The sequence below is a fragment of the Gymnoscopelus microlampas genome, assembly GCF_963454915.1.
Source record: "Gymnoscopelus microlampas genome assembly, chromosome: 11".
Lineage (NCBI taxonomy): Eukaryota > Metazoa > Chordata > Actinopteri > Myctophiformes > Myctophidae > Gymnoscopelus > Gymnoscopelus microlampas.
The window spans coordinates 3,256,576-3,277,965 of record NC_139948.1 but is presented as its reverse complement, the minus strand read 5'-3'; the positions used below and the strand labels follow the sequence as shown (position 1 = coordinate 3,277,965).

Sequence of the window (21,390 nt, the reverse complement as noted above, 5' to 3'; positions counted from 1 at the left end):
ACCTGCCTACCAATCACCTTTTCTGGATCAGGGCCCACTTAAACATCCCAGAAGTGTTTGCAGTTTAATATAATTCAGCACTATGTGTTTCGAAGTTCAGCCCTTCTCTCACTTCATCGAAGTCAGTGTGGCCCTCTGGAAAAAGATGCTACCCACTGGATTAAGCAGTCAATCTACCCCAGCCGACACCTTATTTATATTTGGTTGTGCGTCGTGTCATGCCTCGAAAATAGCTGATCTATAAGCTCACAACGCGTCATTTATATCACCTATTTTCGGTGGAAGACACTGGTGCGCAACATGTGAAGTTATAATATTTGTATTCAATACATCATCTGACAGAGACTCCTCTTTTTTGTACGAATTGACTTTTAATTGACTTTTTCCATGAACAGATTCTGTGAGCAGTTCAGTTAATCTGCCATCTACAGTCCACAGTTGTAGCATAAGCAACAAAAGATGAATACAAACTGTACACTCAAGCAACCATATAATAGAGAAACAATTCAAAATAACAAGACAAAGAAACGAACTAGGAGGAAAAAAATCTAAGTACTAAAAAACAAGTACTGTATCAATCGACTCTATAGTTATGTTCTATTAATGCAGGGCAACATATACCAATGCCATAAGCTGAATGCAATATGTATCAAATCTAAATTTTACATAGAGGACACGCAGTGGAAACAAATCATAAAACAAAATTATGATTTATAGAAGCTTATATCTGTATTAATATTGTCAAAATGTGGTTATCGTTGATCTGAATTCCAAAAATCTCTTTGCATCTTTTTCTTTAGCCGACATTGTATCATCCATAGACACTTCTATAGTATGACCTTGAATCACAGTTGGCTCTGTATTCCCATGCGTGTACAATCAGATAAACAGTAGTTGTATCTCTGTCATAAGATAAACACAAGCAGTAATAAAAAAACACACAGATGTTTTCTGTGACAGATCATTGGCTTTTACATTCAATTAGATATAGTAAACACACTGCCTCCAAATGTTTTTAAGAGTGCTATGCCTTCTGTGTGTGTGCGCGCGCGTGCCTGTGTTGGAGGCGCCTCTCACCGTAATTTTGATTTGAAAATCAAAAACCATCAGATGTCATTCATAGCATCAAGATAATAGACAGAATTATCTTCTATATGAAAACAAGTTTCTTAATAGTTGCATTTTGAACAAAAACATACCTTTTTATTATTCCCCTGTATGAGTCTTCATGTGTATCTTTAGATGATTATTTTGACGGAATCTTTGTTCACAAACTGTACAAGTAAATGGTTTTTCACCTGTATGAGTCCTCATGTGTTTCTTCAGATTTGAAGTGTGACTGAATTGTTGTGCACAAACTGTACAAGTAAATGGTTTTTCACCTGTATGAGTCCTCATGTGTGTCTTCACAGATGAAGTTCGACTGAATCTTTGTGCACAAACTGTACAAGTAAATGGTTTTTCACCTCTATGAGTCCCCATGTGTGTCTTCAGAGATGTAGCGTGACTGAACATTTGTTTACAAACTGTACAAGCAAATGGTTTTTCACCTGTATGAGTCCTCATGTGTGTATTCAGAGATGAAGTGTGACTGAATCTTTGTGCACAAACTGTACAAGTAAATGGTTTTTCACCTGTATGAGTCCTCATGTGTGTCTTCACAGATGAAGTTCGACTGAATCTTTGTGCACAAACTGTACAAGTAAATGGTTTTTCACCTGTATGAGTCCCCATGTGTGTCTTCAGAGATGAAGTGTGACTGAATATTTGTGCACAAACTGTACAAGTAAATGGTTTTTCACCTGTATGAGTCCTTATGTGTGCCTTCAGAGATGAAGTGTGACTGAATATTTGTGCACAAAATGTACAAGTAAATGGTTTTTCACCTGTATGAGTCCTCATGTGTGCCTTCAGAGATGAAATGTGACTGAATATTTGTGCACAAACTGTACAAGTAAATGGTTTTTCACCTGTATGAGTCCTCGTGTGTTTCTTCAGAGATGACGTTTGACTGAATCTTTGTGCACAAACTGTACAAGTAAATGGTTTTTCACCTGTATGAATCCTCATGTGTTGTTCCAGATGACTCATTTTACCAAAGGCCTTGCCACACTCCTTACAACTACAGCTCTTCTTCCCTGTGTGACTCCTAATGGACAGAGTTTGTTTTGATGATTTAAGGTCCTGGGGCAACTTGTTGCTCAAAGACAATCTTTGTCCTTCCACTTGTTGTGTCTTGTGTGATTTCAGTGTGTTTAAAGCTGACAGATCGTCCCTTGTCTCCACCCCCTCATCACTGTCTTCGGTGATGTCAGATTCAGAACCGTGTGAAGAGAGGAGCTGGTCAGCACTAGTTGGTTGTGATGTTCCACAGTCCTCTACATCCGCTTGTATTTTCATGTGTTGAGTTGAGGTGCCGGCTACAGGCTCTGTGTCTCTGTTTCCACCATCATCTTCACTTTTCACAGCCTCCTCTGGTCTTTGGAGTGTCTCCTCCTGTTCCTCTTTAATCTGTGGAGGTTGTGGTCCGTCCTTGACCAGACTGAGGCTTCTCTCCTGTAGTTCAGGGGAAACCTCCTCTTTACACACACGGAGCTGCAGATAATCTATAGGCAAAAGGTAAAGTGAGAGTTATATATTTAATGCCCCCCCCCCTAATATAATTGTTAAGCTTTAGATGGAACTACACAAAATAGACATGCCACTAAATAACCCAATCAATGAATAGTCCATGTAGGCCGCTGCCCAATTCAGGAACAATACTAGAAAAAGTGTTCCTCGGAGCACAGGTCTCCGCCAGGTCAGGTAGGCTATTTTGGCCTCCTGGTGGCGCTATAATAGGCCAATGTGAAAAGGGAGCCATTTCTTCTTAGGCCTTGCATGACATTTGGACACCGACTGTATTCATGATTTGAGTTAATTTTTGTTAAAAAACATTTGTTTTGCTAAATTAGACCTGCTGGTGGCGCTATAACAGGCCAATGTTAAAAGGGTGGCATTTGCTACTCAACATAGTGTGAATGTGCATGCAAAGTTTGACCGCAATCAGATGTTGCGTTCATGATTTGCGGAATGTTGTTCAAAACAAGCCAATAATGCAAACTTTAGATGTCAATCTTAGCCAATCAGGATGGAATATGAAAAATCTAACACATCCGTAATGATCACATGACTATAGAGATCATGTGTACCGATTTGCGTGAAATTTGGATAAAATTGGAAGGAGTAGTATAAAATAATGTGTTTTACATAAGTCGGCCTCCTGGTGGCGCTATAAAAGGCAGATGTGAAAAATGCAGGGCAAAGGTTTTTCCTTGACCTCTAGGGAGTGCGCATACAAAGTTTTACACAGATCGGTGCAGTTATAGGTAAAAACACGAATCGGCCTGTTATAGCGCCACCATGAGGCTGATTTTAAAAAATTCAAATGGTATTTCTCCCTCGGCCTAATGGGAATGTGCGTGCAAAATTTCACGGAAATTGCATGCTGTGTTCATGAATTGAGGAATTTTGTTCAAAACAGAGCACTCCTACAAACTTTGGAAGACATTTTTAGCCAATCAGGATGGAATATGAAAAATGTTTCGTTTAATGACTATAGAGATACTGTGTACCGATTTGCGTGTTTTTTGGACAAAATCTGTAGGAGTACTGTATTTTGCACAAATCGGCCTCCTGGTGGCGCTATAAAAGGCCCATGAGAAAAAAATGGGGCAGAGGTTCTGAATTGGCATCCAGGGAGTGTGTGTGCACAGTTTCGCTGCGATCAAGACAACGGTGCCGGAGATTAGCTGGTCACAGACGAACGGACGGACGGACACACGGACGGACGGACGGACAGACAGGGAGAAAAACATACTCTCTCGCCATGCCTTTCGGCCTGGCGGAGACAACAAGTTGGGATGGGAATGCATAGCTATGCAACTCCCCATAGTGCCGATTTTTGTTGTGTCTGTCTGTCTGTCTGTCTGTCTGTCTGTCTCCCTTTTATGAGATCTCTATACTGATCTCTGTATCTGTCTTTCTGTCTGCCAGAGTTTAATGGCCACATATGGACATCTCTATGTGTCTGTCCTTGTCCCTTTTATGTCTAGTATATATGAATAGGCGGTTCTGGACAACCGGATATTCATGTATGCCTATATTTGGGCGTATCGGTCGAATCGGCGGCGATGTGTGCGTCGAGTTTGAAGTCACTCGGTTCTCGAGATACCTGAACTACAGATGCACACACACAGAGATTATGGATAGGATATCAGCTGTAGAGATGCAAAGAGAGAGAGAGAGAGAGAGAGAGAGAGAGAGAGAGAGAGAGAGAGAGAGAGAGAGAGAGAGAGAGAGAGAGAGAGAGAGAGACGCATGACAAAGTGATTAATACCTGCATTTTCCACACGGACAATCTGCAGAGCTTCTAGTTTCACCAGACTGGGGCTCCTCTCCTGCTGTTCCTCTTTAATCTCTGGAGCTTCTAGTTTCACCTGGACCAGACTGGGGCTCCTCTCCTGCTGTTCAGGGGAAAGCTCCTCCTTACACACAGGGAGGTGCAGGAAATCTAGAAGATGGAGAGGAGAGGAAATGTCAGCACAGACGCGAGCCCTGCTTTCCCACCGGGTCTTAGTAACACGCCCCCTTCTGTGACGTACGCGGAATTGCTTCGCCCCTAGTCATGTGTCTACAGCTGACATACTACTGCTGCTCAGTAGCCTGTTCAGTAATAGCAAAACAGCTACATTGTCGGCGGCACGCCTTGAGCAAGCCAAATTGAGCGAGCCGTTAGGTGAGCGAGTCGCCATGCCGAACGTTGCTAATGCCGCTAGAGCCGACTCAGTGGCGTTCGAGTTATGTACCGATTGGGACAGAACCCCCCCAGGCAGTGCCAGGGCCGAGCACTATTTTCCATCAGCCGGGCAGTGCTATCCTCATGGAATGAGACCAGAATAAAGGATAAAGGATAATTCCTTTTAACAGGTCGTTCATGAAAGTCCTTGCGGTCTTGTTTCCAATGAGAACCTGTGAGCAATTAGGGGTTAAGAGTCTTGCTCAGGGACAGATTTCATTTCATCGACACATATGCTGACCTGGCCTGGCCTGGAATCGAACCTGGGGCAACCCCGGCCTCTGGCTCCCTAGGCGGGCTCACTAACCACTCAGCTATGGCCGCCCCTTGAATGTGCATGTGCGTGTGCGTGCGCGTGTGCGTCCGCGTGCACGTGCGTGTGCGTCCGCGTGCACGTGCGCGTGTGTGTGTGTGTGTGTGTGTGTGTGTGTGTGTGTGTGTGTGTGTGTGTGTGTGTTACTCACAGCAGTTGTCCTCCAGGGTGAGGATGGGAGGCATGCTTGCAGTATTCCTCCAGGGGGCAGCAGAGCCCAGGTGCTGACTCTGAGCATCTGAGTAGGAGGAATTCAGGTGGTCCTGTTGGGACATGCTGTGACCTACACACACACACACACACACACACACACACACACACACACACACACACACACACACACACACACACACACACACAGACAGACAGACAGACAGACAGACAGACAGACAGACAGACAGACAGACAGACAGACAGACACACACACACACACTATAAAAATGAAAAAACACATTCCCCGCCTCACGCCTCAGAAGGATAATGTCAGTCACCAGAACCAAGGACGTGTGTTTTCAATGGTCTAACGTGGTTAACATGGAGTTTGAAGTTACGATGGCTTTATATAGGAAGGGGGCGTGTCAGACCAAACGTATGTCAAATATGTAAATATTGAATCAAGCAACTTAAAAACTGTCTGGGGGTGTCACACAAAAGCCTGAGTAGACGTTGTAAAGACAATTATCCTTTAAATAAGTACTTCTGCCATCCACTGGAAGCAAGCCGAGTAAAACAGACTCTTGGCAGCGTCTTGGACATTTTGGATTTTCAATTTACAATATGCTCTATGAACAGCAGCTATATTGGATAGAAATTGGGCCTCTTCCTTACTTCCATTCTGGTCAAAGAGAGTCAGGGTGATGATATTGTGCATGTTGGCTCACTGGAAACACTCTGCTACACCAGTGGGTCTCAAAGTGTGCCCGTAAGGGTCCATTTGGTTCCATTTGTCTATTTGGAATCAAAACGTTTGAGAACCACTGTGCTACACTAAATGGAACAGAGCCTTCATTAGTGTCATTGGTAACACCTGTGAAGGAAGTAAGGAAGAGGCCCAATTCCTTTCCATCATGGCTACTGTGCATAGAGCCTGTTTAGACATCTAGCAGAGTGACTTACAAAGGGTTTCCTTACCTGGTGGTCCTGGTAGAGGTTGATGTTGGAAACGTCCTTCAGCTGGTGGGGGGGGGGGGGGCAAGGGTCCTTGAAGAGGTTCTAGAAAGTCCCCAGCAAAATGTGTTAATATAGCATCTTAACCATCTTAACAGTATTTTATACTTTGGCTATTCAAAAGTAACCGATCTACAAGCTCACAACGTGTCGCGACTCCCGATGCGTCTCTCTCTCTCTCTCTCTCTCTCTCTCTCTCTCTCTCTCTCTCTCTCTCTCTCATAGAAATCATATCAAATGGGGGTGTTTGCGACTGCACAGAACTAAACTAAAATGAGTCGCGAGAGGCGATGAGATGGGCCATAACCATTGTGTGACGCGCTACAAACAAAAGGAGATTCACTGGATCCAAACGATACGTTTTAAGGGGTTTATTAAAGCAACAAAAAAGAACGTAAATAAAGGTGCTTAAACTCATAACAAGGCGATCACAGTAATCAAACCAATTCATGGCTCCTACACGCCAGCCCCTAATTATTAGGTTATAACATAATAATTATATCAAAATGCATAATAGGAGAACATGAAATAAATAACAGTAATCAGAGTCCCAAACTGTTTTCTTTTTCACATAAGACAAAATCTTCTCTTTCTTCAGCAGATCGCGAAAAGAGTCATTGTTCGTAAGGCCAGATGCTCTCGCGCAAATAGTCATTTTCAGAGTAAACACTCTCGTCGCAAAGTCAAAGGGGTCAAAAGGTCAAAATCAAAGCAATAATTGTAATCCAAGGAATAATTGTAATCCATCTTCAACCTGAATCCAACAGGTCATGACATTGTCTGAACTTCCTGATTTCCAGTTCTGCCTTCTCAAGCTCCTCCACTGACAGGCAACTTGAAACGGTTTCCCTCTTCAAGGTTTCCATGTCCTTTTCCATTGAACAGCTCTTTTTGTCCACATCCAAGTCAGACTGTTCGAGGTCGATTTTCACTTGCCTCCTCCTCTCACAAAGAGACAAGAGCCAGGTCTTAAATCTCAAGATCCAAGATACAGACTTTATCAGACGGGTCCAAGAGTCCAAGTAATGGATCATGTGAATCACTGCAGCAACCTCCTCTCCGGCCTGTACAGCATTGACTGCAACAGATTTCTTGACCTCCGGGTCATTTGATGGTAGTTGATGAGCATCATCAGAATTGACAGGCCACTCACTCTCAGGTGATTTTATGACCAGTTCCATGTCTTCTCTTGACATGCCAGTTTGTTCATCAGCACTGCATTCGGGGAAATCTGTCTTAAACTGCTGTTCATCCAAGTTCACAACAGACACCCTATTTACTAATAACTCTGGCTGCTGACATTCTATTGCATCATCGCTGCCTCCATTTAGCGGTCCGTTCACAGTCCAGCCCAGCATTGTCCTGATGGCATAAGGACCATTATTTACACTGCGAATGACCTGCAATGGTTCTAAAGCCTCAGGAACATTTGTCCCTATCAATAGCTCGATGTCAGCATCAATCTCAGGCAGATGCATATGAGTGAAATTAGGCCATCTCTGAAGATCCTTCTGTCTGGGAATGTTCCCTTTATGGACAGGCATGCACACCTGTGTGTAAGCCTTGGGCAGTTTACAGAAACGCTTCTCATTCAAGCCAGCGACTTCCAGTCCTGGTACAATGTGACTAGAAACTACTTTCTCTTGGCCCATTGTCCTCAAGAGAATATGTGCCTTCCTCCCTGTAAGGTCCAATTTGTGCATTAGAGCTTCAGTACAGAATACTGCAGAGCTTCCTGGGTCCAAGAAAGCATAGGTGGTAATAATCTTGCTCCCCTTATTGGACTTAACCTGTACTGGAACAATAGGCAGTTTACAGTTATTGTCACCAGCCCCAGTAAGGCCACTCGATACTACTGTGCCATCCACTGATATCCCTGACTTCCTCTCAGCTTGGTCAGACTCTTTGTCCCATTCTTTTGAAGTGATGTGAAGTACAGTTGGATGTTTGAGACCACATTTTTCACAGGTAATCCGTTTTCTGCAAACTTTGCTTATGTGTCCAATACACAAACAGCCAAAACAGACACGGTTCTCTCTCAAGAAGCCTATCTTATCTTTATGAGGTCTTTTCCCCAGTTGGGGGCACATATCCAACATGTGTCCTTCTCCACAGTAAAGACATGTTTCCATTGTTCCTTCAACATGTTCCTTCTCTTCCACTCCAAGCTGATTCATAGGTTTTACAGGGGTCACAGTAGTGGCGTAGCTAGTTCCTTTCATTCCGGAACAAGGTTGTGGAGTGTACTTGCTCACACCTTTAGTTGTGGTTAGTGATGGAACATCCTGTATGTTTCCAAATACTGGGTCAGTTAAGATTTTCACTTGTTTCCCAATGAAATCAGTGATGTCCATGAATGTAGCTCTTCGTCTGTGCCTTTCCTGTAGTTCACAGGCTATATTTCTCCACTTGTCTCTGTATTTGTATGGCAACTTCCTAATAATGGTCAGCATATTCGCAGGCATGTCCAGCTCATGTAAATATTGCACCTCTTCCATGGCGTTACAGCAGCCTTTAAGAAAAAGGCTGTACTCTTGAAGAGCTTTCACATCTTCAGTTTTAATGGGTTGCCATGAAAGAGCCTTGTCCATGTATGCAGATGCTATTTTCTGCTCGTTTCCAAACTCCTCTCTCAATAGAGCTTTAGCTTTAGCATACCCTCTTGCAGGGTCCAGGTGCTGGCAGCTCCTAACAAGTTCCCTGGGGAGACCCTTTGTCTGCTGCTCCAGGTAATATAGACGGTCACTGTAATTTTGAGTATTATTTTCCACTCCATTCTCAAAAGCCCTCATAAAAGCATGATATTTCAATGGATCCCCATCATAGATTGGTACCTCTCTCTTTGGCAAAGATGAGAGGCATTGCTGCTGTATTAACAGTGTGGTTATTTCATTTTGTTTCCTCATAATACCAAGCATGTCATTTTGACCATTTGCATTTTCATTTCCAGAATCAACATTTGCATTTCTATGATTAGTTACAGTTGAGACGTATTGCATCGGTGTATTATCATGATTGCTTTGAAGTGGGCGTGGCTTAGGTCCATAGTGCATAACCGACAGAGGCTGTGATTGTGAATGAAGTGAATTAATGAACTGAGATGTATTTTTGTCCTTAGGCTTTGTTCCTGTGTCCACGTGATTTTGTGACATTCTTGGTGTAAATGGATTGGCATTAGCACTGAGGGTTTGTGCTTTTCCTTGCATTTTTTTCCACATAAGAATTCATTCCATCTGCATGTTTTGTTTTAGAGGATCTCCCACTTATGACACTTTGAGATTTTAACACATTTAATTTTGCCATTTGTACTGCAATGTCCTCATCCAATTTCAGTTGCTCCTTTCTTCTGCGCAACTTTTCCTCCTCAGCTTCAAGTGCATGTTTGTCCTTTAATAGATTTTGTTTGACCTGTAGTACTGCCAAGCCAGCTTGGGCCTTCAGACATGCAGAGGACATTTTAGAAGCAGTTGATTTCCTTCCTGTATCAGAATTTTGCGTCCTGGAATTCCTTCCCACATTTGACACACTGTAATTTGGATGTACATCATCTTGAAGGTCATGTGTCATGGTTATTGATTCAACTTGCATTATTGAGTCAGGTTTATCCACTGCAGTGGTAGTGACCACCTGTTCATTCAGTACAACATTTTCAACTTCCAACTGTGAACTCATTTCAACAGGAACAAATTGAGTTTGTGCACCACTGTCAGACACATGTCCTATTTTCTTTGATTCAGTCATTTTTCCACTTCACCTTTAAATAAATTGCTGTATTTTGAAATGCTGGAAAACCATTTGTTTTGTCTTTCCTTTTCCTCTTCGGGTAATATAGACAATAACCCATTTTGAGACATTATGGCATTTGCATTATGCTCATTCAAAGTCACCAGTAGAGATTCCACTCGCAAAACATTTCCCCTTTTTTCCATGAAGGACTTTATTTGCGGTATGAGTGCTTTCATTTTATTGACAGACACTGAACGTTCCCGTTCAAGCTTTTCAATTTTATTCAGCGCGGCCTTTGCCGTGAGCGTGATTTCTCTTTTCCCACGTTCCATTTCAGATTGAGAACTGGTAATCTCCTCAGCATTTAAATCACTCATTTTTCCTTTAAATTTTCCTTCTCAATTAATTGTGCCATTTGACACATACACATTCCACAGATTGAAAGGAAACTTATCCAGAAAACATTTACGGTATGTATTCAATTCATACATTAGCAGCGCAACAGAATTTTAAATAGACGGAGCAGCGGATTTAAAGGGCCAGCGGAGATTCCTTTATTGACAGCGCAGCACGGAGGCTCCTTATTGTCTCCGCCAGGAGACTTTGTTTTCACTTTCCGTCAGCCAAGCTAACATTGGTCAAGCCTCACGTGACACGTGACAATACGGTGAAATAGTGTGATCTGATTGGCTAGTGACGTATAACGGCCTATAAATACATGTGTCACTTTGAAAGAGTCTTAGCCTCTTTCAAAGTGAGGTAAGACGGGAATAATCACGAAATGACAGGACAGATAGGACACTTACACAGACAGGACAGATAGGACACTTACACAGACAGGACGGATAGGACACTTACACAGACAGGACAGATAGGACACTTACACAGACAGGAGGGATAGGACACTTACACAGATAGGACGGATAGGACATTTACACAGACAGGACGTATAGAACACTTACACAGACAGGACGGATAGGACACTTACACAGACAGGACGGATAGGACTTACATAGACAGGACGGATAGGACACTTATACAGACAGGACGGATAGGACACTTATACAGACAGGACGGATAGGACACTTATACAGACAGGACGGATAGGACACTTATACAGACAGGACGGATAGGACACTTATACAGACATTGTGTCATGTTACTATGACACAGTAACATGTTCTATTTTTTGTAAGAATTAGAACATAAGAATCTGCTGGCGGAGACTTCTGCTCCGAGGAGCACTTTTTCTAGTTATAGTTGTTATTGTCATTATTAGACACTTTGAAACACTGTCTCTCAACTAACGACAACCAGCTTTACTTGTTCAGTTCTGCCCTGCTTTGCCTTGGTAGCAAATAGCTTCTTCTGAAGGGGTCATCAACATGTCTGTACATGGACAAACATGTCCGTACATGAACAAACATGTCCGTACATGGACAAACATGTCCGTACATGGACAAACATGTCCATGGCAGCTTTTTATTTTTGTTTTTATAAAGAAAAATATCGCCTATACTTTTTTCAGCATAATGTAAAAACACATTCTAAAATACATAATTTAATCTTAAAAAATGTGTTTGAATTAGGGCTGGGACTCGATTAAAAAAATAATCTAATTAATTAGAGGCTTTGTAATTAATTAATCTAAATTAATCGCATGTTTAATCGCATATCAATATTTGACCTGAGAAGTAATTTATTTTCAGTTAAAACAGATTTTGGTATATGAGTGAATCAATGAGTGAATACATAAGTTTAAGCAACAAAAAATAGTTCTGCACACAACCGTGTTTTTATCCATGCTTCCATCAGAAAGTTTTTTAAATCTAAATTTCCCATCCACTGGGCCAAGCAAAGCAGTCTGATCGGCTTTTTCTCCCATTGCGTGCATGGGGTGGGTTGGCTGTTGGTTGGTGCACTGGTATGATCGGTACACCTGAAACTCGTCCAGTGAGAAAGGTTCTGTGGTGCATAAACTAAGTGCGATTCAAATGCGATTCATTTTTTTAATCGCGTTCATTTTCTGTAATTAATTAATCTAAATTAATCAGTTAAAGTCCCAGCCCTAGTTTGAATAATTTTGATGACTCATAAAGTGTCAGGATGACATGCTCATTAAGATAGTGAGTGTCAGTTTTGTCGAAAGGAAGCCATTTGAACTGATGTATTGTGCATTGGGCTTCAGTTTTTCCAGTTTTAGACACAGTGGTCAGTTTCCATCTAAGATGCACTGGGAGCAAGTTTCAGTGAAAAGTTTGAAACAATTCTGAAAAATCTCCTTTTCTTCTCTCCCAAGCATAATAAGGCTATTTTGACCCATGATTTGTTTTAATATGTTGCAGGAGATTTGTGGTTTTGTATGTTGTGATGCAATCCTGTTGCATCACAACAGATGGGGAGGGCCGTCATGAAACAGCTCACGGACGGTCTGGCAAGGATTGACCAGAGCCAACTCCCTGGGAAGTACAAGGTCTGGTGCTACCAGATGATACTCTACAGAAGGGTGATGTGGCCCTTGAAAATGAGCGAGATCCCCTCATCCGCCGTGAGTAAGATGGATTGAAAAGCCAATTCATTCATCAGAAAGTGGCTGGGACTGCCACGTTGCCTTTCTGAAACTGGCCTCTTTGGGAAGAATGCACTGCAGCTTCCACTGCAGTCCATCAGTCTCGGCTACATGCAGGAGAAGTCCAGGCTGGTCCTCGAGCTAAGAGAGTCCACAGACCAGTCAGTGAGGAACGCCAACGCCAGGGTTCCCACTGGCAGAAAGTGGAACGCCCAAGCAGAGGTTGACCAAGCCGTCAGTAGGCTGCAGCACAGAGAGATCATGGGTAGAGTCCAAGCAGGAAGAACAGGGCTAGGATGGGGAAAAGCGCCACGGTTCTGGTCCAAGGCTAACCGTAAGGAGAGGAAGGAGATGGTGGTGGCAGAGGTGTCAAGGATAGAGGAAGAGCGCTACAAGATCAAGGCCGTGTCACAGAGCCGACAAGGAAGTTGGACAACCTGGGAGGGAGTTGTCAACCGGAAGATCAGTTGGTCTGACCTGTGGAAGATTCCACAGGCAAAGATCAGTTTCCTCATTCGTGCTACTTATGACACGCTTCCCTGTCCTCGTAACCTGCATCAATGGTTCGGGAATGAGGAATGCTGCTCACTCTGCAGTGCTCCCAACGCAAGCCTCCAGCACATCTTGTCAGGCTGCAAGATCGCACTCTCCCAGGGGCGCTATAGATGGCGCCATGACCAAGTCCTGGGGAAACTGGCTGAGGTGCTGGAGGAGCGCCGACGGGGCAGCAAAGAATCACCAGCAGAGAACCACACCAGCTTTGTCATGGAAGGGGGTAGACAAAGAAACAACAGGCCAAGAGAGACATGGAGGCCCTTCTCCCCTGACCAGGAGTGGGACATGAGAGTTGATCTCAAGAAGCAGCTCCGGTTCCCCACGGAGATCACAATTACATCTCTCCGCCCTGATATCGTGGTGTGGTCCACCAAGGCAAGAGCGGTGCACCTCATCGAACTGACAGTGCCATCAGAGGAGGGGATTGAGGCCGCCTTCGAGCGCAAGAGGGCCAAGTACTCAGAGCTGGCTGCTGAGTGCCGGGAGGCTGGCTGGAAGGCCGCCATCTACCCAGTGGAGGTTGGCTGCCGAGGCTACGTGGGGCAGTCAGTCACACGCCTCCTGAGGGATGCAGGAGTGACAGGAGGGAAGCTGAGGAAAGCCATAAAAGACCTGGCAGAAGAGGCCGAGAAAGGAAGCTTTTGGCTCTGGTTGAGGAGGAAGGATAGGAGCTGGGGAAAGAACAACTAACCCCGACAACAGCCGCAGGGGGTAACATCTGTCAGCTGCAGGGGGTGACAGGGAGACGTCCCTGTCACTGCTCCGCCACCAGGAGACGTTCTAGTGATTAAAGGAGTGAAACGTTGAGGAATGGTGGTTCCTAGCTGATGACCCTGCAGCTGACCCGTGGGCACCGGAGGAGGTGCGACAGGCAGCAATGCCAAGCAGGTAATACCATCTACTTGTACATTAACTGAAGTTCTGGAAACCCCAGTGAGTACTGTGAACAGGGCAGTTGGAATCCAGGGAAGACTGGAGGACAGCCAGGAAAGACTGGATGGCAGCAGGGAAAGACCGCACCGGGAGTGGGTGGCTAGTTACCCAACCCACTAGTCTCTCGTAAGAAGGACACCCAACCATAACTACGAAAAGCACAAGGAAAAAACAACCCGCAGGCCCTCCGAGAGGCGGGATGGAAGATGGGCCTAACAGGACGGAAAACACGGTAACGACAATGGCAACGGAAACGGATAACGAGAACATCAGAGCTCCAGTTCATGAGGAGAAAATCCTCCGAAAGTGTGCTTGCGGATGGGAAAAGGAGACCACGTGCAGGGGACTGCGAATCCACCAGGGGAGGGCAAAGTGTGGTCAGAGAGGCCAACAGCAACCTTGCACCGCGGCAGCGGGTGAGACAAGAGAGACCATAAGCCAGGTAGAAAACCACAGTGCTAATGGACCCAACGTTGCTGAAAGCACAGAGGGCACAGAGGAAGAAAGCCCCTCGGTGGAGGCTGACCCCCCACGTGAGCACCAACACCCAGTCCCCACCACCTCACACAGACCACAAGCAGAGACCAAGAAACCAGCAAGAAGGAACAATCTCAAATGGCCAAAGGCAAACGAAGCAGAGGCATGGCGCACTTTGGATACAGACCTGATCAAGGTCTTGCAGGAAAGGTTGCACGGAGGTGTTGAAGCCAAGCTCAACCTGTTTGGGGACATCATATACCAGACCTGCAAAGACAGGCTTGGCGAAGTTATCTCCAAGCAGAGGACTGCCCCAAGAGAAAGGGGGAGGAGGGAAAAGGAGATCACCCAGCTTGTGCAAAGACGCCGACAACTCCGTAAGAACTGGAGGAAGGCAACCCAGCAAGAGAGAGAAGGTCTGAAAATCCTGTGGGAGGAGGTCAGGCAAAGGCTATCCAGACTGCGCAGAGCGGAACGCATCCGCAAGCGTAGCAAACGGAAGCAGAAAGAGCGAGACAGCTTTTTCAAGGATCCCTTTAAGCACGCCAGACAACTGTTGGAGGAAAAGAAGTCCGGGGAGCTGGAAATCACCAGAGAGCAAATGGAACAGCACGTGAAAAGGCAGTACAGTGACCGTTTAAAAAACGTCCCACTAGGAACACCAGGGTACGTTCCCCGGCCTGTGCCACCCACGGCTGAGTTCAACATCATGCCCCCCAAGCTCGGCGAAGTCAGGCAAATCGTGAAGAAGGCAAGGTCTTCATCAGCACCTGGCCCCAATGGAGTCCCCTACAAGCTATATAAGAACTGCCCCAAGGTGCTAGAGGTGCTGTGGCACCTCTCGAGAACTGCTTGGAAAAAGCAGCTCATTCCATCAGAGTGGCAAAGGGCTGTAGCGGTCTTCATCCCAAAGGAAGCAAACTCCAAAGACATCGGCCAATTCAGAAACATCGCCCTTTTGAACGTAGAAGGGAAAATCTTCTTCTCAGTGCTAGCCAGAAGGATGTCCACCTACCTGCTAGAGAACAACTACATTGACACCAGCTGTCAAAAAGCAGGAGTCCCAGGTTTTCCAGGGTGCGTAGAGCACTCCATGATGATCTGGGACCAGATCCAGAAGGCCAAGCGGGAGAAGACCGACCTGCACGTCATCTGGCTTGACCTCGCCAATGCGTATGGATCGGTTCCACACCAGCTGATCAACTACGCACTGGAGTTCTTCCACATGCCTCCCTGCATCAAGAACTTGGTAGCGCTGTACTTCAGTGATCTGCAGATGTGCTTTGCCCTCCCGGGTTTCACCGCCGGGTGGCAGCACCTAGAAGTGGGAATTGCAATGGGGTGTGCCATTTCTCCAATCTTGTTTGTGGCAGCCTTTGAGATAATCCTCATCGGAGCAAGACAAATGGTTGGAGGAATCAAATTACCATCTGGTCAGAGGTTACCCCCATTGAGGAGTTATATGGACGACGTCACAAGCCTCCTTCAGACAGCAGCATGTACATCTCGACTGCTGAGAAGGTTGGACGAGCTGATGTCATGGGCCAGAATGAAGATCAAACCCTCCAAATCCCGCAGCCTGTCACTCAGAAGGGGAGTCAGAAACGACAATGCCATCTTTGTCGTCGGGGAAGAGAAAATCCCCCTCCTGTCTGAACAACCCCTCAAAAGTCTGGGGAGGCAGTACACTGCAGAGCTATCTGATAAACAGATGGGGAGGGCAGTCATGAAACAGCTCACGGACGGTCTGGCAAGGATTGACCAGAGCCAACTCCCTGGGAAGTACAAGGTCTGGTGCTACCAGATGATACTCTACAGAAGGGTGATGTGGCCCTTGAAAATGAGCGAGATCCCCTCATCCGCCATGAGTAAGATGGATGGAAAAGCCAATTCATTCATCAGAAAGTGGCTGGGACTGCCACGTTGCCTTTCTGAAACTGGCCTCTTTGGGAAGAATGCACTGCAGCTTCCACTGCAGTCCATCAGTCTCGGCTACATGCAGGAGAAGTCCAGGCTGGTCCTCGAGCTAAGAGAGTCCACAGACCAGTCAGTGAGGAACGCCAACGCCAGGGTTCCCACTGGCAGAAAGTGGAACGCCCAAGCAGAGGTTGACCAAGCCGTCAGTAGGCTGCAGCACAGAGAGATCATGGGTAGAGTCCAAGCAGGAAGAACAGGGCTAGGATGGGGAGAAGCGCCACGGTTCTGGTCCAAGGCTAACCGTAAGGAGAGGAAGGAGATGGTGGTGGCAGAGGTGTCAAGGATAGAGGAAGAGCGCTACAAGATCAAGGCCGTGTCACAGAGCCGACAAGGAAGTTGGACAACCTGGGAGGGAGTTGTCAACCGGAAGATCAGTTGGTCTGACCTGTGGAAGATTCCACAGGCAAAGATCAGTTTCCTCATTCGTGCTACTTATGACACGCTTCCCTGTCCTCGTAACCTGCATCAATGGTTCGGGAATGAGGAATGCTGCTCACTCTGCAGTGCTCCCAACGCAAGCCTCCAGCACATCTTGTCAGGCTGCAAGATCGCACTCTCCCAGGGGCGCTATAGATGGCGCCATGACCAAGTCCTGGGGAAACTGGCTGAGGTGCTGGAGGAGCGCCGACGGGGCAGCAAAGAATCACCAGCAGAGAACCACACCAGCTTTGTCATGGAAGGGGGTAGACAAAGAAACAGGCCAAGAGAGACATGGAGGCCCTTCTCCCCTGACCAGGAGTGGGACATGAGAGTTGATCTCAAGAAGCAGCTCCGGTTCCCCACGGAGATCACAATTACATCTCTCCGCCCTGATATCGTGGTGTGGTCCACCAAGGCAAGAGCGGTGCACCTCATCGAACTGACAGTGCCATCAGAGGAGGGGATTGAGGCCGCCTTCGAGCGCAAGAGGGCCAAGTACTCAGAGCTGGCTGCTGAGTGCCGGGAGGCTGGCTGGAAGGCCGCCATCTACCCAGTGGAGGTTGGCTGCCGAGGCTACGTGGGGCAGTCAGTCACACGCCTCCTGAGGTAAGCAGGAGTGACAGGAGGGAAGCTGAGGAAAGCCATAAAAGACCTGGCAGAAGAGGCCGAGAAAGGAAGCTTTTGGCTCTGGTTGAGGAGGAAGGATAGGAGCTGGGGAAAGAACAACTAACCCCGACAACAGCCGCAGGGGGTAACATCTGTCAGCTGCAGGGGGTGACAGGGAGACGTCCCTGTCACTGCTCCGCCACCAGGAGACGTTCTAGTGATTAAAGGAGCGAAACGTTGAGGAATGGTGGTTCCTAGCTGATGACCCTGCAGCTGACCCGTGGGCACCGGAGGAGGTGCGACAGGCAGCAATGCCAAGCAGGTAATACCATCTACTTGTACATTAACTGTATGGGACATGATTGCATCATGTGAGGACAACAAGACAACAAGAGTCCCTGAAAATGTCAAAACATCCGTTCAATCCTTTGTGGGAACTTAGTATTTATATTTGTTTAAAGGATTTAATGTAGTGTATGAGGTGTTTCAGACAATGAAACAATTAAAGTCAACAGTAATGTGAGTGACCACAGTGAAACATGGAGCAGGAAAAGAGCAAAAACAGAAGCCATGCCATCTGTTGAGGAGCACTGAGGCAAAGGAGGGCAGAACTGGACAACTAAAGCTGGTTTATGTCAGTTGAGAGAAAGTGTATCAAAGTGTTCAATAATACCAATAATAACCATAGTAACACTCCACAATCATAATCCATGGAAACCCTTGATCCACAGCCTCACCATCAGACCTCCTCCTCACCTCAGATCAAAGTTAGGCTCCTTTACATCAAACTATTGTGACACTGCATTCCTTTAAGTCCTGTCATGCCCTTCATTAATCACTCATCATGTACTGTACATCGGTGGTTTTCAACCAGTGGTCCGGGGACCACCGGTGGTCATTGGGGGGGGGGGGGGGTACCAGGGGGTCCCCAGAGAAATGAGTTAACATAGCGTCACAATCATTTTAACCACTTAGCTTTGGCTATTCAAAAATAGCAGATCTACAAGTTGTGTTGTGAGCTTGTAGATCGGCTTTCCCCCACAAAATCATTAAAATGTATTTGATAAGTGGCTCGTTTTAAAATGTGTAGCGCTGTGGAATAGACTAGACACTGTGACACTATATGACTATATATTGAGGGCTAGGCCTATGTGATTCTGGTAATATTACTGATCACTCGTTTTGCATGTCCCTGTCAACAATAAATTATAGATAGAAATGTCCATTACAAGCTTGCATGGTGATGACCTCTAATCTGAACAGATGACATGCTTCTGTTTTTGTCTGTTTTTGCTCTTTTCCTCTCATGCCGTTGACTTTGATTATTTCATTGTCTGACCACATCACATACACTCCATGAATCAGTTGAGAACGTTTTTTTTTAAAGCACATTTTGCTATAGGGGGAGACTGGGGTCAAAACTAACACCATTTACATTTTCCTCCATAATTCACAGAATACTTGAAATGTACTAGTCATGAATTTGTTATAAGAAACATATATATGTGCCCTAATTAATAATACCATTTATAAGCTTACACTAGTAAGGACAAGAATAAAATATGTATTTCGTTATAATTTAATATTGTTGTTTTAGAGTTTCTTTTTATATTTAATTACAATTATTTTTATTCAAATTATTTAATTTTTCAGTTTAGTTTTTTCATGTGCATGTCTATCTTTTATTTAAATGTATTTTAACTTAGAAATGTAGTGCTCAAGTTTGCTTGAGACGGTGCGCCTCCATCGCGGTCCAAAACTATACTTTATACAAAACACCTACTGAGCCCCGTGAGTAGGTCAGTATCTCACCTACTTAGAATCAATAGTCTGATTAAACATGATAATGTCACATTCAGTCAGAAACATTTTGTTTTAGCAAAAAAATATAGATATAAAGATATAGAGACAAAACAAATGTACCCTTTTGTGACATCCTTTTGACAATATTGTAGGATTTTAAACAGTTCCATCATGGCCCATGTTAAAAATAAATATGTCTATCACTTTTTTAGGTATCTTGCTAAGAAATATCTCATGACAGACAGGAGCAAAAACTTAACCCCATTTTACCAATCTGAGGAAACATAGGGCCTAATTTGGGATGGGGGAACATAAGGCTGAGGTAACATAGGGCTAGGGCAGGGGTTTGCAACCTTTAAGGTCAAAAGAGACATTTTGGACCAAAAAATGTATACAAAATCTGTCTGAAACCTATTTTAGCCCAATAATGCCGGTGCAGCGCCAATAAATGAGTTGCAGGCTTTGACGCAAATTTGACAGAAATGTTTAAACGTATTATCTATTCTTTACATCTTTACACTATTGGAGCACGTAAGAATCTATGTCTCATATTACAGCAACGATAAATACAAATTTAAATGTGAAAAAAAAAACTTTATTTCCAAGAGAAGGGCTAAAGAGCCACATGTGGCTCCAGAGCCGCAGGTTGCAGACCCCTGGGATGGGGGAACATAGGGCTGAGGGAACTTGAGTACTCTCCCGTTTCTACATTATAATGAAGAAAATATATAGGCAATATTTAGATTTTTCCCCCCAAAGTAAAAAATGTGCCACAGACATAGACATGTCTTTGCCACGGACATGTTGATGACCCCTGCATACCATCTACGTAAACATGCATTGTTTACAGTGCATACATGAACAAAATAAGAACAAATATTTCTACATGTAAACGGGCCTCCTCCTCATTGACCAGGCCTTTTTTAAAGAAATGAAGCAACCACACACATTCATAATGTGGATCTACCTTATTAAAAAAGTCTCTGTCTGATAGAGTTGTAGAATGGACAATACGAAACAACATGCATTTCATTTTACATTTCCTTAAGATCACACAAACCACATCATCTATAAATAATATCATCATTATTTTTAGTCTTTCATTTGAAAAGTAATAGTTACTTAAAATCCAAACAGACCTTAGCGTGCGTCAGTGACTCCTCTAGACGACAGACACAGACCTTAGCGTGCGTCAGTGACTCCTCTAGACGACAGACACAGACCTTAGCGTGCGTCAGTGACTCCTCTAGACGACAGACACAGACCTTAGCGTGCGTCAGTGACTCCTCTAGACGACAGACACAGTTGAAGTGTCAGTATATATATATTCATGTCAGAACCTCCCAGAGACAGTGAGGGTTGGCTTATTGCCCAGAATGTTATGACACACTATAATAATGATCTCTATGATTGTCTGTCTGTTTAGCTTTCTCACTCTCCCTTCACAGTTATCCCTCTCTCTCTCTCTCTCTTTACACCTGTTAACCTGTGATGTGACAATAAAGTTTATCCTGATTCTAAGGGTGTGGTTTTATCTTGTCAGGTGCGGAGACAGGACGTCTTGAGGGGGGGGGGGGCAGATTGGGGGGGCAGGGGGGGGGGGCAGATTGTTAGACAGCTGGAGAGAGTTTAATAACCTCTTCAAATAACCAGAAATGACCAAAACGTGTAGGCGACCTACACATTTATGTTTTAGCTTAGATATAGGCTACACTAGTTGGTATAGATGATTGGTAAATGAATTAACCCTTAAAAAAACTGTTGGCGCATGAGTATAAAGATCTCTCCAAACGGAAAGATCTTCATACTCATCCGTGAGTATGGCTAAACTATTGTCCACTGAGTTCAGTCTTTATTTCACTGAGCAGGACTGATGCTGCAGCCTCCAGCAGCTCGTCCTGAATGTGGTGGCCCGCCGTCATCCTAGCATTTCCTAGCTGTCCCAGTCTGGGGCCTCCCCCCCCCCTTTAAGTGCTCTGTTCTGTGCTTTTTCCTAACCTTTGCCTC

The 21,390-nt window shown here is 44.9% G+C and overlaps 1 protein-coding gene across 4 annotated transcripts; it reads right to left on the bottom strand.

The window, feature by feature from the left end:
• Positions 1 to 407: 407 nt before the first annotated feature.
• LOC311055918 (uncharacterized protein) lies at positions 408 to 20,566 on the bottom strand. 4 transcript variants are annotated; one of them, XM_084072186.1, is made up of 5 exons: positions 20,523 to 20,566; positions 6,282 to 6,362; positions 5,302 to 5,433; positions 4,379 to 4,552; positions 408 to 2,606 (listed from the first exon to the last, which is right to left on the bottom strand). In XM_084072186.1, the coding sequence occupies exons 3-5, from the start codon at positions 5,423 to 5,425 to the stop codon at positions 1,207 to 1,209; spliced, it is 1,698 nt and encodes a 565-aa protein (XP_083928312.1). In that variant the 5' UTR covers positions 5,426 to 5,433; positions 6,282 to 6,362; positions 20,523 to 20,566; the 3' UTR covers positions 408 to 1,206. The 4 variants fall into 4 exon arrangements, with proteins under 4 accessions (XP_083928312.1, XP_083928311.1, XP_083928314.1 ...); XM_084072185.1 differs by lacking the exons at positions 6,282 to 6,362; positions 20,523 to 20,566 and adding an exon at positions 5,979 to 6,161; XM_084072188.1 differs by lacking the exons at positions 6,282 to 6,362; positions 20,523 to 20,566 and adding an exon at positions 5,979 to 6,161 and having other exon boundaries at positions 408 to 2,556.
• Positions 20,567 to 21,390: the final 824 nt, after the last annotated feature.